The sequence below is a fragment of the Daldinia childiae genome (genome assembly GCF_008694065.1).
Source record: "Daldinia childiae strain JS-1345 chromosome Unknown Scaffold12, whole genome shotgun sequence".
NCBI classification, from domain to species: domain Eukaryota; kingdom Fungi; phylum Ascomycota; class Sordariomycetes; order Xylariales; family Hypoxylaceae; genus Daldinia; species Daldinia childiae.
In genome coordinates this window covers 318,754-340,044 of record NW_022984653.1, presented here as the reverse complement: position 1 = coordinate 340,044, position 21,291 = coordinate 318,754, and the positions used below count along the sequence as shown (strand labels likewise).

Here is a 21,291-nt window from a genome sequence, read left to right as displayed (position 1 = left end):
CCTACACCCTCTTCAAGTTCATTTGTGTCTGGGAAGACAGTCATAAGTTTCATCAAAGTCGCCTCATTGGGGTCATCAACCTCAGAACCCTCTCCTGGCTGGAGCTTCAATATACCCACAGTCGTATTTTTATACCAGATAGCTTCCTTCAGTCGACCTTTGAGTGTTAAAATGCCTCGTCGGACTGAACCGTATCTTGCATTTGTATTCACCAGCTCGATATCAGCGTCGAGAAGTTCCGCGCGACAATCTTGATAACAGGATCGGGCGAGTAGAAAGCTAATAGGGTTGTTTATACCTGTCCAGGACCACGAAGGGCCTTGATAATGGACTGGACGTGGAAGATATCCGTGCTCGCCTGGAGTTGCCTGCCAACAAAGGAAACTTGGAAGAGTTGTTTTCCATAGCCCCGCCAAATAATTGTCTTTTATATGAGTTCCAAATATATGTGCGATCCCTGAAATCGCAAGGCTACGATCCGTTGTAACGGAGAGCTTGCGTGGAGTATAATGGCTGACGATGGTTTCCCATCGTGCCTTTATCAAATCGACAATCCACTCTTCGCTCAACCTTCTCAAGTTCATCTCTTCAATATCTTGCTGAAGCTCGCGGTAGATGTACATTACGTGAGTAGTAATGTCTGGATCCTCGCGCTTCCAACCGTCGCAATAACCATCCTTTATTCCAGTGCATGCGCATACCCAACGCATTTGCTTTCTCCCAAATTCTATATATCTATTAGATAGATATCGCTCCTGTAGTGTCCACGCCCGAGAATGGATGGGCTCGGATTCTCCGCCATCGTCGATGTAAGTGATATATGCCGAGCCTAGGGTGCCGTGTTGGTCTGGGCAACGGAATGGAAGCCTTACGGCAAGCTTCGTACTTTCAGCTAAGTCAATATCGTCTAGAAATCCTCTGCTTGCGCGATCCGACCTTGCTGCAACAATTGTGATACATGCTTGATTGTAGATCCAAGGCATATTGGCGATCTGTTCTATCTTGTCTCCCTCGTCGTCTTGGATGATGCATAGAGCATCGACCCAGAGGTATTGTAAACCCAGTCTTGATGTTACTTTAATAGCATCTTGTATAGATTGGGCAAGTTTACCGTATGGGATGTTTAAGTTACCCGACCTCATCCGTGATTTGGTAGTCTTGCAAGCCTGGTCACCTCCCCAGCAATAGCTAAGTGCTACATATGGTTCCACCTTATCATAAGTTGGTTCGAGCATAATTTCAAATTCATCTAAATCCTCAACCTTATCTATACGAAGAATTCGTGAAGGCATGGAGTTTTGTTCTGTGCGGCACTTAGGATGTGAATCTAGACATTCTTCTAGCCAGCTTCGTGCCAGTAGTAGATTTTCCACAGCGCCTGGTCGACAATTGATAGGGCGTGTCAAAATTAACTGGCTTGCTGGGTCATCTAGTAGCTCTAGTAAATTTCGAGAATTAAAGGGGCACAAGATACTGCATCTTGGGTGTTACCGACCCTGCGTCGTAAAAACATCTAGACTGTATGGGCTTCTGATTCGGCATTTTCCCAATCCAGGGTTGGTATCATGTTCCCATAGACCTATGAAAGACAGCTCATCGAATGGGTAGCGGTCAGCTAGAGACATACTATAGCTATCGGCACAAACAGTTATACGGTCAGCAGGGACATTCGCAAGCATCTTGTATCGATCGCCATAACGTTTCTCCCATGCGCCATCAAGCCATTTGCATAGGTTACAATAATGGGATGCACCTTCAAGCACATCCTGTAAAGTCGCATCAAAGAAGAATATTCCTTCTGCTGTTTTCCCATAGTCTGTGGTAATGTCGCCGGGAGGTTGCTTGTTATTGAGATTTATCGAAAATTTCTGGCAGTATTGGCATGAATGATAGTTTGTTAAGTTAGCCATCTTCCCCAGGGTAAATATATTTCAATATACTTGATGACCAACTGGTATCCTCGAAAGTTGAAGAAGAAGAAAAGGGACGTTTGCGAAAGCGCCTAGCCTTGCCTCACAGGAGAGCTGCAATATTGCTTCTCATGTGGTGTGATCCCCAAGCCACCTTGCGAAAGTGCCATTTCCATATGCTTCACAATACAAATGTACTCATAACCATCCAGAAGTCAAATTCAAAGAAAACCTTTAGTTATATTTATTCTCCAGTAGTTTAAAAATAAGTTAGCCAGAGCATAGAATTCTCGGCGTTTTTCGATTACTGAGACCTCTGCAGGTCGGGGGCTGATATTGGGGTAATTAAGGGGCTGAGAGTCTTAGCTCATTCCATAAGGCTCAGGGGCAATATGTCAGTTCACGTACATATCTCACGACCATGGCTATACATGTATTAAAAATTTTCATAACATCTCTTAGTGTCAAAACTACACTATCATATCCTCCAATCAACTATTCCCCATCTGTTCCTCGAGCCTAGCAGTATAGTAACCCAATTGCTAAGGGAGTAAATACATAAAAATGACCCAATTATATCTATGAATCAGGAACTGAGTTGAATACTATTATTGCTGGAATCAGGGCTATAATTGCCACAAATGCTGTAAGAGCAGGTACGAAGTAACCCAACATCGCAAGACTCGTCAGCGATGCGAAGATCCCCCCCGCCGGCGTGAATCCACCGAACATAGCCGACTGGAAGGCAGCGGCAATTGAGCCTTAATGCATTTTAGTAAGATATGTGCTGCGGATTTAGGGTTAAAAGAGAAAATGAAAGCGACTTCATCTCACCTGGAATGACACCTCTTGGACCGAAACCTAAGCATAGCCCAACCGTAACAACGACTGTAAACACGACCGACCAGACGACGATTGCTGAATAGACATCTAATGTTTATTCGTCAGTATATCACCATTGTAATAATCTACAGTTGTCTTAGCCTAGGAAGACATACGTGGTAGTGCGATATACACCGCAATTGACTTCCCGATCGAATCAAGGATCTCCATTACCTATTGAGACACTTGAGAGAATTCAATAGGATCCATATTGATAAATTACTTCCAGACAGAATAGGCAAATCTCTTTATTTTAGTAACGGAGTAAGAAACACCTGGAATTACCGTCGCGACGTAAAAGATCTTCCTTGTGATACTTCATATTGAGATGGGAAAGAAAGTTAAGAAGGAAAAGAAGTAAATAATGTCTAGCCTTTAGAAGTTTAAGTCTTTAAAATACGAGTGGCAATATTGCTAACCCGGAACGCTATGATGGAACCAAATAGCTACCGTAGCGGCAGTGTATGGGTTTCAGGAAGGATTCCATGCGTAAATTATCATATTACCCATAATAATGGTTAAAATGGGTAATACCATATCTTATAAAATTATAATTCTTTTGTAAAAAATCATTTCTGGAAAAGGAATAATTCCTTGGAACTGAAGGCTCTGATTGGTTGGAATAAGTGGGATTAGGGTCATGTGACCCCCAAAAACCTTAAAAATCAAAAAAGCTAGGAGGCCTGGGACTCGAACCCCAGGCTCCTAGCCAGCCCCACCATAACACACCCCACCAATGCGGGAGTGTTTTGATTGAGCTAGCAGCTCTAGTGGGTGGCCAGTCCACTAGTGCTGAAAGATTACCCGTTTTTGAACCTTATTACCTACACTTTCATTTTTTTAATATTGTAATAATATTTTATTCAATTAAGATTCTAATTCCCGTATAAGAAAAGATATCCGATATAAAAATCATTCCACCCCCCAAATATCATATTTCAAAACCACATTTTGCCGGTATGGTAGCGACACGACAGTTTGTGTAACCACCGAGAGGTTACATCGACCTACCGTATCTACCTCCTAGGTAGGCGATCAGGTACCAAATTGGATTTCAGCTCTGAAAATTAGGGTTAATAAGCTCATTTGTAGATATGTACCTTTACTTGCTTTTTGGAATATAAGCAGGGGGGACAGGAGCGACATATACTTTGGTAATATGTACCTAAGGTACTAAAGGAATATAAGTCTAGAGGAACGTTACGATATTGAAGAATCCTCGGTTTGAAATCTATTTGAATAAATAGCTAGGTTAGGTACTTCTCTTTGTGATATCGAAGACTTTTGTATTTTTCAGGTTCGGACTGCTTTGTACTTTGAGTGGGATACTATTTGTATACACTTGTTGGTTAGAATACAAGGTTGGTAGACAATATCTACCTACTTAAGCATCCAGGATAACTACCTATTGTTAGAATCATTGGATGACATGCATTACGAGGAAATGCATGTAGAATGCCAGATAAGCAACACACATACTGAGGTGGCGGCTACCTAGGACTTTGGATACGTACCTTAGACTGTCTGTAAATAGGCCTTGATCCTCTTCAAAAATAGAAGAGAGATTATTAACGACATTAAGACCTTAGAAAATTATTAGTGGTCTTGGGTGTGCGTTCCAAGCTTTTACAGGCCTTATTACAGTATCATATAGAATAGTAAGAAAATAAATGACAGCTTACAAGCATGACATCGAGCTGAAGAAATAGTGATAGCATACCTACCTACCTAGGTATTTGACTACTTCATGTATACCCCTCATGAAATGTGATTGATTACTTTTTACATAATCTAACAGTAGCCAGCTGTCTTTCCAGCCATGTATGTCATTGCCCTCTACTCCGTGTTTAAGAAAGCTTTGAAGAACATTCTATAAAAGTATTAAAATATCTCCGGTGCTATTTCATCGCTTCTCATAATTTTCGTAAGATTTACCTACCTTCTCACTAATCATTCTTCTAATAAAGCCTGTCCATCTCCTAAAATCTTCCCCTAACTTTTTCTCTTTCAATACCCATCCATGGCCACTCTGAGGTCCTCGACACGTCCTAATTGGATCCCTCGGTATGGGAACTTACCAAGAGAAATAATATATCTGTGAGCCTATTAGCTTCTACCAATATTATAGATATTTACTGATATCCGAATTAAGTTAGAGATCAACCCAATACAACCTACCACAACCAAGATTGTAGAAAGGGGTTCAGAGTAGTTTGTTTCGTGCGACTCCAAGGCGGAATTTGCTTAATCTTGATCCGGCATACTCACGTATGTCACGATGCATCTACAGTACTCAAAAGTTCAATCGAGGACAAGGCTATCGGAGCAAGCATATCGAACTTGTCACATATCATGACACGTCAGGCAGCCGTTATATCATTACTGGCTACTAACTCTGACATGCATTATCGAAATGAAGCGCATATCCAATAGCAAGATATTGACTGCGTGCAGTCTCACTATCCGGGCGTGCTGCAACAATTCAGAAGGAATAGACACTTCCCCTTCACCATTGACCCCATGTTCCAATAGTCACTTGACTAATCGTATGTTAGATTCTAGCATTCTCCAATCATGGACATTCTAAGAAGTATCGGAGAGTTTACAACCATGCTTGAACAAAAGCTCCGGGCGATCAGCAGCGTCCTTACATCCAATGGGCGCTGCCATGCTTTAGCGTCGACAGCCTACCGCTATCATCCGACGATCAAATCGAGAATGGAGTAATGGCATTGGCCTCTCCAACCAGTGTACTACTCATTCGATTCATGCAATAGGTGATTAGTGCAGAGGAAAGTCCTCTGCTGCTAATGGTTGACGTTATGTCATGACATTCCAGGAAATTGGAGAAGCTTCTTCTCGGATGCTGTTCTAACGAGGAGATTGAGTTCGGGTAAGGGACAAAGAGACATTCTTGACATATCAACGAGTTCTGATATAAATAGAGAAGCTTCGTTTTGTTACACAGCTGCATGCGAGTGTTTGCCCTCCAATTCGAACGTTAGGTGCCTATCAATTATAACTTCTAGCATCTCAATGCTCTACGTGGTACCTACCTACCCATCTTCACGCTGTCGTATACCTTTGGCCTCATTCTAAACCCCCTTTCCCCCCTTCTCTATCCTTTATCTTGTGGATATTTCATGAAGGATAATACCCGATGGCACCACTACGGTATCGATCGTGACGGAGGAAATGTATCCGACAAGCCTGCTCGATTTTGCATCACTGCCCAATTTCCCTTTATCAACACTTCCTGCAAGGTATGAGCTTTGCCCTCCTACCCCCCCTTGTCGCCTTCGTAGACTACACCCTTTATGGTGTGCATATCTTTTCTTTATGCTTGTTAGATAGGCTAATATTGCCGTCGATTTAATGCATTCACTGGCGGAGGTTAGATGAATCAAGAGGATCGTGGTCATGCGGGAGTAGGACATAGAGTCTGCAGCTTAATGGCGCCTTTCAACCCTTACATACTTCACTGAGGGTAGTATATATATTCCTTGATTTTTCCAAAAGATAATTCATGATTTACGTTTTTCTTCTGGCTCAACCACCACCACCAATCACATTCCTTCTCAATAACTATACTATATTAATATTAATAATTCGAATTATCTTTGATGCGGCATTGTGGCTATGGGTTCTAATATAGCAATTTGCAACGGGCATGTCGTCTTCTACCAACAGCTTCAAGTTCTATAATCATGTTCCCAAGAATGGAGACTAACATTCATTTGACCTCTTCAGTATAACCCCACACAAGCATGGTCACCACTACTCGAGAAATCCACCTACTGCTCATACCGTGGACGAAATGAGCTTGAGAACATACCGCCTTAATAAATTCCTCGTTGAGCCTGACAGTGCTTTATTCTTGCCAGACACAACTTGAACTGGATATTTTACTTGCTATTTCTTCCTAGTAAGCTTTTGTTCTGCCTGGACATTAATTCTAAAGCTCAAGCGTAGTAGGAATTAGTCAATATGTTCGATAAATAAGAGTTAAGAAAGCTAGACTATGAAATAGTTTAACAAGATAAGATGCGGTCTAGAGATATGACCCTGTCGTTGTCAGCAGTATCATGGTTTACCTTTTCCCCAGCACGGTAGAATAGGGGGTTCGCAGCGCAACGCGCGCAAAGTCATCTTCTACAATGACAAGATTAGCTTAATAGCTACTTCACTCTACAGGATTCATTAGAAATGTCTCTATGTTTCGGTATTGAAAGAAGAGAAATCCAATCGCTTATGAGTTTCGAAATTGTGTCCTATTTGACTCCCCTTTCCTATAATATAAGTTGTCTCCCTCCATTAGCTCTCAATCAAACATGTCGCCCACGGTTGTGGAGAAAATAGTGATTACTTCATGAAGAAGTGTAAGCATTGCAGTTCCGATATTCCCCGGTGCAGCAGATTAATATCTCGATCTCCCCAATCTCTGATCGCTCGGAGATATCGTCAGCCTGAGTCTAAAGTTAGGCAGCAATAATGTGATTTCTGCATATATGATTTCTATTGATCGGTAACTGAATCTGGATTCATTCTTGATAAGATCTCTTTGCCTTATATTGCCCCTAATTGGCCTATTGTTTGTTAACTAGATGAAACGAGCGGTTATTGGCCAAATACGAGCCTTAATATTTGCGATTATTCTGATGGGTTAGAAATACAACTTTAGTGTAGACACCATCTCTCGACTTTAAGGACTGGTGCTAGATCAATTCACATAGATATAGATTCAGAGGCAGGATAACATTTAATATTTATATTTAAGTATATAGATCCACCAGCTCATAAAGATAGACACCCCTCTAGATCCCATCTCACTCCAAAGCCGCAAAGAGTAAACAAAAACGGCCGTATCATATAATCGTCATATCCGCCATTAGCTAAAAGGGGTATCATACAAGCAATCAAGCACAAGTCTTCAGCTGCGCACACATGATTCAATTCATTACACCAACGCTCCCACCTAGAACTTTTTTCTCGTTGTTTTTGGAACCTTTGTCTAGCGCTTCACCAAGTTAAAAAAAGAGTGCGGTTATACGCCGCCGACTCCGCCGTCCTCGAGACTCTCGTCCCAACCTCCTGTCGACAGGAGCCACTCGCCCACGCGCTCCTTGACGCCTTTCATGGCCTCGCCAAGGGCGCTCTCCCATTGGTCTTGCACAAGGCGCACTTTCTCCTTGAGATCGTCCGTGAGCCTCGTCTGTTCTGCCGCACGCTCCTCCTCAATGGCACGCGGGTCGTGACCTTCCGCCTCGCCTACTCTCGCACGCGCACTCATTACTGCCTCTTTGACTTCGTGTAGTAGACACAATAGATTCGTCTGCGACTCAATGAACTGGTACGTGCTCTTTTCGGCGTGTAGCAGCAGGCTAAACAGGTACTGTAGCGGGTGGCTGTGGTAGCTAGGGTTCTCATCATACTCAGCAGGCGGGATCTGGATGCGGAAGTGTCCGTCAACCGATGCTGGGATTTTATCGAGTAGTCGTCGAAGGGGCGGTGCTAAGTCCCAAAACGCGTTAAGCTGCATATCGACACCTCGTGTCACATTCTCCTCTACCACGTCCCGAAACTCGCATGTTCGCTGTAGAACTTCGCCCGCAAATGCTCGCTGTCGCTTACATGCGTCGTCCACGAAGAAGGCTTCCGCTGTCCGTAGCTTTTCCTCGTTGCCGGAGAGTCGGTACGGGGTGATCACCATCTCTTTGTACCGATTATTGCGATCGCTCAGCAAGTCGTATATTTCGCGGTGTAGCATCTCGCGGGCTTCGAAGATCCATTTGAGCAGGGTTAATTTCTCGAGGAGTTCTGGTTGCTCGTCGCCTTCCTCTTGTGGCATGTTAGGATTGGGCGCTTGGGTCTCGACGAAAAGACGCGAACGTAGTTCGTCAAATAGTGACGTAGCCTGTGCGATGCGGCCTGTGAGTAGCTCATTAAGTGGCATGACAACTGCATTCTGAAATCGATCGAACTCCTGCTTTTCCATCTCCTTTGCCTTTGCGTTTTCAGATGCTTGCGTGTCAGCCTCGATGGCGGCTGCTTCGGCGTATGACATGTTGCCAGCGCTGATCTCCTGGTGAAGATTTGCACGTAGTGATTTTAATCTTGAAGAAGCTCCCTGGACAGCTTCTTCGCGCACCCTCTGGCTATCGAGTATAAATCGTTCCTTCGTCGCCTGGACTTCTTGCATATCGCTTAGCGACCTCACCCTTGTACGAGTAGATGCTAGTTCTGGGTGGTTATTATTTACTGCGGGGTGATGTCGTGGATAAGGTGGTGGTAGCGTTACTAGTCGTGATACATCTACATGAGAAGGGCTAGGAGTATTCGGTGCCGATGAACCTATGGATAAGAGAGAATTTCGTAATGGCTGAGGCGTACTCAACTCCTTCGACTCGTGCCACCCAACCTTTTCAGGGGGGTATTCGTTCTCCGAGTAATGCTTGCTCGACCCTGCATGGCTATCTGCAGTACCTGGCTCATCCTCCCATTGTAGGGCTTCCCGTGCCTCTTTTGGCACACCCATATACTTAGACTCGCGTTTTGTTCTTTCCATTCGGTTCGATTCTCCGCCGCCCGACTCTGTTTCCCACCAACGACTTGCTGGCCGGCCCCGTGAGCTTGACCCATCTAAATGTTCACTGACGCTCATACTAAGAATCGGTGATAATGATGGCATGTACTGCGAAGCCCAATTCCCATTCGTAGGTCCATTAATAGGCGAACTTGAGGTTGGGATATTGGCAGAAGGCGGCGCAGAGTTGGATTGTATTTGTTCACGGAAAACAGAAGTCATTGAGTTCCGTTGCGATCTTGGTTCCGACATCTGCGGTGTCCATTCTCCAGATTGTGAATTCGTTGAGTCGCGCCGCACTTTCATAGGCCGGAATAAATCCCGCGTGAGATCGAAGATCTCAGAACCCATCGCTCCGATCGCCGATGCATATCTTTCGCGACGTAATCTAGACTCGTTGACTATGAAATCAGCAAATAGCTTTACCCGCTCAGCATCCGACTCTGCAACTGCTTCATGGTTGGCGAAAGCTTGGAAACGCTCTATGCTGCTCCTGCAGAATTGCTCTGCTGTCTGACCAACTACGGCTTGTTTAGTAGTGGGATAAGTAGAATCGGCCGACGAAATACCATTCATCAAGCTACGTATATCGGGTCGTGCTTGAGAGGAGTTGGAAGCTGATCGACTCTGTGGTGGTGGTGTAGGAAGAGCTTTCGGGGCGATGGGATGGCCCGGCTCTGCGATGGGATAAGCCTTTTGCGGACGTGGGGAAAAGGGCGGCGTAGGTGTCTCTGGATGTAGTCCGGCAGAAGGACGAGGCGTCGAATTTCTAGAATCCATGTTGGCGTCATCCCCAGATCTTGGCACGTCGGCTATTGTTTTACCACCGCTTCGAGGCGTCCCTTTATGAACTGAAAATCTGCGGGATAAACCTGACCCATTAGGAACTATAATGTCAGATAAAGGCTGGATCCCATCCTCTGCTTTTTGTCGCGTCCGACTCTCGTTCCGTCTTTCGCGCAAGGACTTTTCACCTCGAACGGCTCCCGTCCGGTTTAGACCGGCGCTTGTAGAGCCAGATCCGGAGCCCGAATCGGGGACAGCCGGAGGGCTAGATGCAGCGGCAGCGGCAGTATCAATAGTTAACCCCATTGGGTTCGGTGATTTACCACGTCCTTGCTGCTCTTCATTTACCCAGTCGGCGGGGGTTGGCGGGACAGGCCCGAGCGCAGTTACTCCATTAGGAGGTGGTCTTCTAGTAGGAGGAGAAACAACAGGCTCACTGGTTCTATTGAGACTTTGAGATCTAGACTGGGTAGGAGGAGGGCCCGGAGGTGGTGGAGGTAGAGGCATACCGGGCTCCCATCTTGATTGCGACGCCGATCTGGACCGAGCTGACGTTGGGGTCTCAACCGCACTCGCCGATGCTGCTCTGCGGGAGTTAGGAGGTATGGTTGGGACATTATTTTCTGCTGAATTTAGAGGACTAGGAACCTGAATCATTAAGGTTTGAGGCCGGGATAATGAAGTAGGAGGGTGAGAATCGGGGGGTGATATGGATTCAGGAGTGCCTCGGTCTCTCCGCCTCGTTAACGACGGTAGGCCAAAACGCCTCTCACGAGAGCCGCCACGTCCATTTGAGCCCGGCGGGGGAGGAAAGCTTTGGTTGTTTGGTGGCTCTGGTGAAGGACGATGAACACTTGAAGCGGGAATTCGCGCAGCAGAGATATTTGCCGGCGGCGTCTCATGAGCCGTACTATTCGGCCTTTGACTCCGGGGAGGGGAATAAGGTGGAGGTGGCGCCGGGACTGGCGCATTCGACTCCGTCAGCTTACTTTCACCGCGTAACGACTCGAAGTATCATCAGATGAGTAGTGGCTTACCTTGTGGATTTAATGTTAACGGCGGAGGATAATGATGCGTTCGCTCAGGGCCCACCGCAGAAGTAGGCGCCCATTCTTGAGGATTGTAGGGCTGTATTGAGCTGGCTGGCGTTTGGAGTCCAGCATAAGTATGCGACGAAGTAATTGACACGGCAGAATGCGGCGTGTTTAGCTGATTATGGTAACCCCCGAGAGCTGTCGTCCGCAATGGATTAAGAGCCTGGCGAAGTCGAGAGGTTGTACCATCGCGCGGACTGGTCATCATCATTTCACTTATAGCGGCCGTAGCCCGTGTCAATAAAGGCGCGCGGGTAGGGCAACAGTAGGGAGGTCCGGGATGGATACTGGCGCGGGCGGGACGTTAATTAAATGCCCTTTATGTTTATATCCTAAATGGACTGGCGGTCGACGCTTATTGCGTTACCTTCGCCTGTTCGACCTTCAGCCGAGGATATGGGAGACTGTCTTGTCACCAATTACTCCCATGACCCGATATTCTTTAAATTGTATAGGGGCGAAGGAATATATAAAGGCCGGCGGATATGGTAAAGGCGCGGCTGAGAAGATGTTGTGCGATGTGGGAGAAGAGGGTGTAAAAGATAAAAAGTGATGGATGGACTGGATAGGGTGATGATCCTAGATCCCCTGGTCTAAAGACGTGGGGGATGGGGCGTTCTCTTGGCAGATCCCTGGATGCCTGCATAGGCTGCACAGGCTCATCAACTGGTTAATGGCTGATGGGCGTAGGTAAATTCCGAGAGAAACGGACGCGACCTTGATCTTATCCGTTTACACAAATTCTTACCTTAGTTGGGTACATATAACAAGGAGGAACCGTACGATGTTTTACCCCTTCCCCCTTTAGTGTTTGAGTACTATGGTAGGTCTTGTCTTAAGGCTCGTCTTGGCAAATCGAGATGCTAAACTGCAGACAATACATCGTATACTACCCGATGTAACAGCCTAGTTAATAGCACTGCATAAGTTCCGAATCTCGACCATTGTAGGATTTTGTTAGAAGATCCTCCCCTGTACGAGCCTCTACATAGTTCATTTTTATATGTCATCTATAAATGTCCTTAGCATGATTAAACCAAGCCGATTCCCTCACATTTGCATGCCAATGGACCCCCCATGTGCACCATTGAGGGTGCTTTTAATCAAGATGCAGTTGAACGAGCGAATGAGGAATTTGGTAGGACTGCAAAGCATCGAGGAAGTGCTGAAGGGCGGTCCCGGTGGGCCGACTAACTTGGGATTAGGGGGGCCCGGTACTTCAAACTCGGTATTTTTGAACAATAGCAAACTATTGGTTGAATCTGTGGGTCGGCCTCTGTCTATATTTGGAAACGGAAACCCATCATCACATATTATTGGTCAAGTTTTTCTTCTTCCTCGTGGTTTTGGTCTGCGGGCGCTTAAGAGTTGCAGCTTTCGAAGAACTCTCCACTTTGGGATGGAAAGTGATTGGTCCATTCTTTTGTGTTGGATCTCTACCTGCACCAGTCGGGAAAGCTATTCTGTTCTTGTTAATCTGTATAAAATCATGGTGTACTTCGTAGGGCTAACAATTATCCTCATACTTTACCTAGATACCTACCTTAGATAGTTCGTGCATACATATAAAGAGGTGAATATTGTCTGATGTATGCATTGATCGTCGACGAAATCTGCTTCCCGCTGCAGAGCAACACACCAAATATTGTAGCTAGCAGATGTGCATCAAGGATGTAAACTCGAATACGATTCAGGATATACAGTAGAATGTTCAGAATCACCGAGTCTAACTGTACGGAAGTCCATTTGTAGTTAGACTACATATTCGTATGTTTTAGATATGCTCATGGTGATTCCAGAAAAGTAGTTCGAGAAAAGTCACCCCGCATCCTGATCCCCCCGGTAGAGGACCTGCCAGGTACGGATAGTCCGACTATTCATTAGCATGGACCGACTAATATAAATAGTATACGATCCGTTATAGCCGTGGTACGTTTTTCACGTGGAAATTTTGGAAACGAATGAATTTCCTTAACTGATTCGATTCGATACTTTAAAAGCGGATAGAAGCCGACCCGAAGATGAGACCTCGAGGTGGTTGGTTCTTACTGCAAACTACAAGAGTCTAACTTTGAATCCGCCCCATTGAGAGGCAACGTCTTACATAGAGGTAAGTATCTAATTATACGCCGAGGACAATAAAATACCTAATGTACGACAATAATATAAGCATGTCGACGCTTGTTGATTGAGGGTCCAGATGTAACCCGAGTTGCATATGTAGAATTAGGGGCTAGAACCTAGCTCTCCTAGTAATTCTAATATATTGTCTTTAGTTTCACAAAGCTTGACTTCTTGGTAGAAGTAGAAGTGCAGTGGCATGTAACATCCGGAATTGAGAGGTGATAATTATTGGTGGTTGTCTGCGAACCAGAACATATTTCGTATCGTATCACCTCTCACGCATCTCGGGTGCTCTGCAATTTAGGAGATTTTACAAAGCTTAATCTCGTCTGATGGACCAATCTTGATAGTGATTCTCATTAATAGGTGATGATTTGTAAATGTGACATATATAAGTGGTAAATGCTACAGCAGCTTCTATGTTAAATATATTCCAAGATTAGTTGCTGGTATGGAAGTGATCAAGTACGGATGAGGTAAGAATATGTAATTTGATGCGGGGCTCGCCTCGATACAGCCCTCTATATATTGCTTACCTCGAATTACATAATGCACAACTTTTTAAGTTCACAAATTCACGGACCGATATTTTGCCGAACATAGGCTATCCACTCTTATTGGCAGAATCTTTTCATCTTGGACCTAAACTTCGTCGAAATTCTAGAGCTTTCCGCTGCATTTTCTTCTAACCTTGGAACCTTACAACAATCTTTTTGTTGTCGGCCGGGTGCCCTTCATGCCGATATTTTCTTCTATTCAATTCGTCAGATATGCTTGCAGATTGATTCTGTAGTCAACAATATCCCGTCCATCTGTCATCAGTAAGCTTCACCTTTTTATTTATTTCTACCTTCTTCACATTTTTCACCGTTTGTGAAATCTCTGATGATACACCAGCTGGCACCAGTCATAGAGCGACTTGTACTCCCTTTCTTTGATGACCAATAGCTGTAGTCCTTGAGACTCATATCTGATATAAACTCATTTAACTACTCTTTACTTACTTTCAACTTACGATTGTTCCCATTAAATTGACGATTGCTAACACAGCCTCGTCTCTTTAGCTTTTTCAACCAAATCCAAGCTTCGTGCGAATTATCCTTCTCCAAAATCCACCATGGTTCTCCACAACCCAAACAACTGGCATTGGGTCAGCAAGAATGCCGGTGAATGGACTAGGCAATGGTTCGAAGAGAATCTACCCAAGATCTCGGCTGAAGATGGAGAGGTCACTGCCAAGATTAATAAAGTTGTCAGCATGGACGGGGATGTTGACGTGAGCCAACGGAAAGGCAAAGTCATTACCATCTACGACGTTAAGCTCGTCTTAGAATACTCTGGTAAGCTAACTGCTACGAGTATTGGTGAGCGGGAATCCATCTAACTTGGACCAGGAGCTGCCCCCGGAGAAGAGAGCGTCTCGGGTACTATCACCGTGCCCGAAGTTGCCCATGATACTGAGGAAGATGATTTTGTTGTAGGTATCCTATAGTTAGCGTAGCAATCACGATTAGTACTAACGTCGAAAAAAAAAGTTCGACATAGATATCTACTCGGAGTCGCAGGAAAAGCAACCGGTAAAGGATCTAGTTCGCTCCAAGATCACACCACAGCTACGGAAGGAATTCGCGAAGCTTACACCTGCTTTGATTGCCGAACATGGTAAGGATATCCAACACGCTGCTGGCACAAATCCATCGAGTGGATTTACTGCGCCTAAATACCATGTGCCTTCTGGTGCTACACCGAAGGCCGATGCTGGTGCCAGCACCCAGAAGAACAGTGGTAGCGTCGTTAACACGACAACGGTAACTGATCAGGAGGAGTTCCGAACTACCGCTGCCGAGTTGTACCAGACGTTTACCGACCCGCAACGACTAGCTGCCTTCACTCGTGCACCTCCAAAGAGATTTGATGGGGCCCAAAAAGGTGGCAAGTTTGAGCTGTTCGACGGCAATGTCTCCGGCGAATACGAAGAACTTGAGGAGCCGACCAAGATCGCCCAGACGTGGCGGCTGAACCAATGGCCAGCCGGCCATTACTCTAAACAAGTGATTGAGTTCGACCAGAATGATGTAGACGGCGTAACCGTGATGAGGGTCACCTGGAGTGGCGTGCCAGTAGGTCAGGAAGAGGTGACTAAGCGCAACTGGCAAGAGTACTATGTGAGGAGCATCAAGAAGACTTTCGGGTAAGTTCGCATCCTTGATACCACTTGTATTTTGGCTCTTGAATACATGCTAACATCGAAAAGATTTGGAACGATCCTATAGTTAAAAACATTCCGGTTGGCCAACGGCGTTCTCTGGTTCAATGGCGTAATTGGTAAATGATACAGTCTACCCTCACGGGCGATTACATGGCCATTTCAACAGATGTGTAGAGTCGTAAAGTAGAAGCCTAGGCGCCGTGCAGTCTCCTCCCATTAGAACATTGCATAGTAAAAAGTGCATAAAGAAATAACGACGTTAAATGATAATAAATATTAAAAACTACCCTGACCACATTACAAACTTATTGAATATTTTAAGCTTCAGTGATTAACTGTTGGTATAAGACTATTATTGGTCTCATTCTACGCTCGGTCTCCAACCTCGAACCTCGAACCTCAAATCCCCAACCTCCACATGAGCGCGGGACAATCCGAGCCAATTAGCGAGCTAGAAGCCTACGTCACTCTAATTTCAGGCGAACATACCGCTATCCCCAACCTTCCAACACTTTCAAGACAGTCAGTCTATCATTCAAGCGGTTGATGCCGCGGCAGAGTTATCTTTCAGAATAATACCTATCTTCGTTATTTCCTACTGAAATCAATAATATGAAATTATCTAAGTCCTGAATTCCTTACTTCACCTAATATCATCCATTTCGCTGGATCTGATTTATGAGGCGATCGCATCTCATTCGCTACCTAGTTTATAATCGAGGTCATAAGATAAAAGTTCCGTCGGGTTTAACTTAGCAGTACTTTGTTTAAAATTTATAATCCCGGTCGTTAGATCCTTCGCTATGCCTTCAAATACTTCTAAGCCCTCTTCTAATGAGGTTGACTTGGTAATCCGCCAGGATACCAGCATTCATATGGACTTGCATGTCACGAGCTCTAGTTTCAGTCATAGTCAAGAATCATTACCAATTACATCTTCGATTTCCAGCCAAGTTAAAATAAACGAAACTGAAGTTCAACCAGAACAAACACCCTATTGGGATAATCTTAGAGTCATTCGTCGAAATACTCTCTCACCTCGGAGTCATTTTCATCTTTATAACAATGAAGAGGATGCTCTTTCTAGCGATGTGAGCCGATCCAGGGCTGCTCTACTCTCCGGTACTTGGGGATTTGAATTATCTCCTGGTCCCTTTAAGGGTTCCCGAGACTTCTATAAACCCGACTTCGACCACACGGAATGGAAGCTCATCAAGGTACCTGGCATGTGGCAACTCCAGGGATTTGGCAAAGGTCCACAGTACACAAATGTCAACTTCCCCTTTCCAGTAAATCCTCCGCACGTCCCATACGACGACAACGAATGCGGGCGGTATATCACGCGCTTCGAGGTACCGGATAGACTTAAGGATGGGGATCAGTGGCGGTTACGATTTGAGGGTGTCGATTCGGCGTTTACTGTCTGGTTGAACGGGAAAGAAGTTGGCTATTCGCAAGGTTCGAGAAATCCAAGCGAATTCGATGTGTCGCCATTCCTTGAACCCGATTCAGAAAACACACTTTGCGTCGAGGTTTATCAACGATGTGACGGAAGCTATATCGAGGATCAGGTATGTTTAATATATAGAACACATAATCTCTATCAGCTCTGACTTTACTCCAAGGACCAATGGTGGCTTAGCGGCATCTTTAGAGACGTTTGGTTACATTCCTTTCCTTCTGCTCGTCTTGAAGATTTCCATATTCAAACACTCCTCGACGACGATTACAGGAATGGGTTGCTCACGATAGACACTAAGCTGAACAAAACCAACGAAACTGTCACATTCAAGCTTCTCGATCGCGAAGGCAAAACAGTAGCTTCCGATTCTCACGCAATACAGGCGCAACAGTGCAAACACGAGTATCTGATCGAAACTCCCGAGAAGTGGACGGCAGAATCACCTTACTTATACACATTAGTATTATCCGTTGGTTCTACGTACATCTCTCAAAAAGTCGGATTTCGCAGAACCGAACTTATCGATGGCGTCTTCTGCGTTAATGGCAAGCCGATCAAGATCCGCGGGGTAAATCGTCATGAGCATAACGCGCAATCCGGAAGGACGGTCCCATACGCAGATATGAAATATGATCTCCAGCTGATGAAATCATTCAATATCAATGCTATCCGCACGTCCCATTATCCGAATGACCCCAGACTATACGATCTTACGGACGAGATGGGGTTTTGGGTGTTAGATGAAGCTGACCTCGAATGTCACGGCTTCGGCGAAGTTGGTGGTGATCCAGCGAGTTTCACGTCTAACAATCCCGAGTGGAAAGAGGCCTATGTAGATCGCGCGGTACAACTGGTGACGCGTGATAAGAACCATCCAAGTATTATCATATGGTCTCTTGGAAACGAAGCTTTCTACGGCAGTAATCACCAGGCAATGTACGACGCCATCAGGAAGATCGACAAAACACGTCTTATACACTACGAGGGCGACCAAGAAGCCCAGACGGCAGACATCTTTAGTCGAATGTACACATCCGTTGATGAGATGATTAAACACGCACAGGAAAAGGATTGGAAGAAACCTTTCGTTATGTGCGAATTCGCCCATGCTAGTGAGTAATATTGAAGTTTATCCCTTGCTATATTATTGACGTATGTTATAGTGGGCAATGGCCCGGGCGCCGTACAAGAGTATATTGAGGCATTCTACAAATATCCACGACTAATGGGAGGGTTTGTATGGGAGTGGGCAAACCACGTAAGTACATATCGACTTGATTTAGTTCTTACTACATTCGAACTAACAAGCTATCATATAGGGTCTTCTCACTGAAACTGAAGACGGCGAGAAGTTCTTTGGTTACGGTGGTGATTTCCAACCTGATGAGCCCCACGACGGCAACTTCGTTATGGACGGACTTTGCGATTCGCTACATAACCCAGGCCCAGGCCTCACCGAATACAGTAAAGCCATTGAACCGGTCCAGGTACTCGCCGTAAAAGGCAACGAAGTGACGATTGTAAACCGTTATGACTTCCTAACTCTAGACCATCTCAAGTGTTATTGGAGTCTCGTTTCCGACCGGCAACAGATGATTGGAAACGAAATCCTCATTCCAGCAGGGGTTAAGCCGCATACCGAAGCAACGTTGGTCCTCGGAGGCTTGCCAAAGACTCTTTCTACAAACACATGGCTCGAGTTGGATTTCATGGCGCATGCCGGGAGTAAATGGGTAACACCCGGACGAGTCGTAGCCCGAGGCGAACTCCCCCTAACCCCACCGCCATCCCTCACTCTCCTTAAGACCATCTCCGCACCAGATCGCCCGCATATTCAGCGTAAAGACGGCATGCTCTACGTGACAATTCGCTCCGGCAGCATATTCGGCTTCGACACCGGCAACGGCACGTTATCCTCGCTAACACACACTTCCAACCCCGACCACAACATAATAACCGTCCCTCTAACCCTCGATTTCTACCGCGCATTAACAGACAACGATCACGGCGGACCCCACGGCAAAGAATGGATAGACCGGAGAGTCCACCAGACGCGCCACCACTTCTCACAAATAACCACCACCGAAACAGAATCCGGCTGCATCGTCGTCGTAAAAGGACGTGTGGCTCCCCCCGTCCTAGCCTGGGCCGTCGACACAACAATCACCTACACACTAACCTCCGAGCACTGCCGCATCCGCGTGCAAGCCAAACCCAGCGGCGCTCTCCTCCCTACCACATTCGCGCGTTTCGGCTTATCCTTCGGGCTGCGCGACATCCGCGTCGTAGAATGGTTCGGCCGGGGTCCGGGTGAATCATACATCGACAAGAAGCGCGCGCAGCAGATCAACACGTGGGGCTGGGCTGCCGACGCGCTATTCAATTACTACGAGTTCCCACAGGACAGTGGCAACCGCACGGATATTCGGTGGGTTGAATTGCGGACGCGGTGGGGTGGCGAGGACGAATACCCAAATCGTCTATTACGGGCAAGGTTTGGGGAACATCAAGGTGCGAGTTTTAGTGTGACGCCGTATAGCACACGCGATGTAGATGAATGTAAGCACCCGCACGAGCTACGCAAGAGGAAGAGGGATGATCATATTGTCAGGTTGGACTGGTATCACCACGGTCTGGGTACAGGGAGTTGTGGACCTGCGACCCTGCCGGAGTACCAGCTGAGGACAGATCAGGAGTTTGACGTCGAGGTTCTACTGGATTGAGTGATGGTGGTATTGTAATATAATAGACTCGGATTGATATGCATTCATCTTCTCGCTGTATACCTAACTGGAACGACCAAGTTGTCGACATATAACTAAAAAACTAGAACAGCGTCCTTGTTTCCATGGTTCCCCTTCCAAATTATTTCCTCATACTACTACAGTATCGTACCAAGTCGTCCCAAACAATAAATCCATAAAGAGGACATGTACCTAATTAATAGCCTACTTCAGCAAAATCTCGCAATAGTATCTGCATCCAGAAGCTCGGGAAATAAATATACATAGTTCCAAGCTGGTGTAATTATTAATTTTTCCTCCCCCAAACATATCGTTGTCCAGAATAACAAGCATAATGCCAGGATGACAACGGCTCTCAGATTCGAGTTAGGCGTACTGCCAACACCCGTAATCGGCCGCAACGCCATGCAAGTTGAGGCCAACGGCATCAACGCAGCCGGACAGATTAAAGGCGGCTGTCCCAGCGTATAAGCGGTAGCTAGCACCTGTGCCGGCCATATATTCCTCGACTTGGGGACATAGCTTAATGCCGCCGGTGCTGGAGCCGTCGACGGGTAAGAAGTCGAGCACATCGCGAGTGGGATCGCAATCTGACAAGACTGTCTTGTGGAACCAACCTCCTGTTAACGAACCTGCTGGCTCGTATGCTGAGTGCGCCTGTGTGTATTCTATTTGACCTGAGGGCGCGACGTAGATGGCTTGGCCGCCGGGGACTTCAACCTGTAGGTGAATGATATGTGAGTAAAGAGAAGGTGTGGCGGCAGTAGTTAGGTAAATGGCGATGCTCGATCAAGAAGGGGGACTCACAGCCATTCCGGTTAAGCCATCATATACTAGAGATCCCTGTACATCAGGACACGAGATGCCCTTAGGACAGTAGGTTTCGGGTCCTGAGATACCAGCGTAGAAGCCCTGAGCAGCAGCATTTAGCAACGCGCCGTCGACCTCGGTATCCGGGGCGAAGACGGTGAGGAAGTATGTCGTAGCTGAGGCGAGAGTAGAGTAAGCGAGGAAGAGAGAGAGTAAATACATCGTGTTGTCTTCTCGACAACTATTCTTGAGGCTGGATTAAGTCGTTTGGTGGGACACAAAAAGGGGTTGGTTGGTAAAGAGAGACGGCAGCTGAATTGATGATTAACGAGAGTGAGTGAATCGCAATGATTTTCATAAACCTCCAATTATTTCCAATAGCACCAATTAAGTAGTATGAGGCTTTGGTTATAGTCAGGGGAATTGAGATTATAGAATAAAATGAGTTGAGAACTTTGAGACGATAGAAGGCGTACAATGGTTAGACATTGTGAGAGAGGAACGTCCTGTCTACGTACTACATCATCATACACATTTGCTCTTACCCTTCATCTTCTTTTTTTTTATACTTTTATCTAAGGGTGACACTTTCATTTCTTGGTGCTTGCACCTTCTTTCCCCTTATGATAGCGAACTGCGACCTGTGATACTCATATGCAAAATGAGGCTATTCCCACCAAAACATAC

The 21,291-nt window shown here is 45.8% G+C and overlaps 4 protein-coding genes across 4 annotated transcripts; 2 read left to right on the top strand and 2 right to left on the bottom strand.

Annotated features, from left to right (window-relative positions):
• Positions 1–7,836: 7,836 nt before the first annotated feature.
• Positions 7,837–10,681, bottom strand: GL218_08322 (uncharacterized protein; the record flags this gene model as incomplete). Its single annotated transcript, XM_033585122.1, has 2 exons — positions 7,837–10,426; positions 10,671–10,681. 2 exons carry the CDS (start codon positions 10,679–10,681, stop codon positions 7,837–7,839), a joined length of 2,601 nt encoding a protein of 866 aa, XP_033440641.1.
• Positions 10,682–14,496: 3,815 nt separating this feature from the next.
• On the top strand, positions 14,497–15,652 carry GL218_08321 (uncharacterized protein; the record flags this gene model as incomplete). The annotated part of the gene is made up of 4 exons (XM_033585121.1): positions 14,497–14,719; positions 14,774–14,856; positions 14,915–15,570; positions 15,634–15,652. The coding sequence occupies 4 exons, from the start codon at positions 14,497–14,499 to the stop codon at positions 15,650–15,652; spliced, it is 981 nt and encodes a 326-aa protein (XP_033440638.1).
• Positions 15,653–16,391: 739 nt separating this feature from the next.
• GL218_08320 (Beta-galactosidase) lies at positions 16,392–19,773 on the top strand (the record flags this gene model as incomplete). The annotated part of the gene is made up of 4 exons (XM_033585120.1): positions 16,392–17,159; positions 17,214–18,162; positions 18,214–18,308; positions 18,370–19,773. 4 exons carry the CDS (start codon positions 16,392–16,394, stop codon positions 19,771–19,773), a joined length of 3,216 nt encoding a protein of 1,071 aa, XP_033440639.1.
• A 387-nt stretch (positions 19,774–20,160) lies between these two features.
• Positions 20,161–20,826, bottom strand: GL218_08319 (uncharacterized protein; the record flags this gene model as incomplete). Its single annotated transcript, XM_033585119.1, has 2 exons — positions 20,161–20,514; positions 20,602–20,826. The coding sequence occupies 2 exons, from the start codon at positions 20,824–20,826 to the stop codon at positions 20,161–20,163; spliced, it is 579 nt and encodes a 192-aa protein (XP_033440763.1).
• Positions 20,827–21,291: the final 465 nt, after the last annotated feature.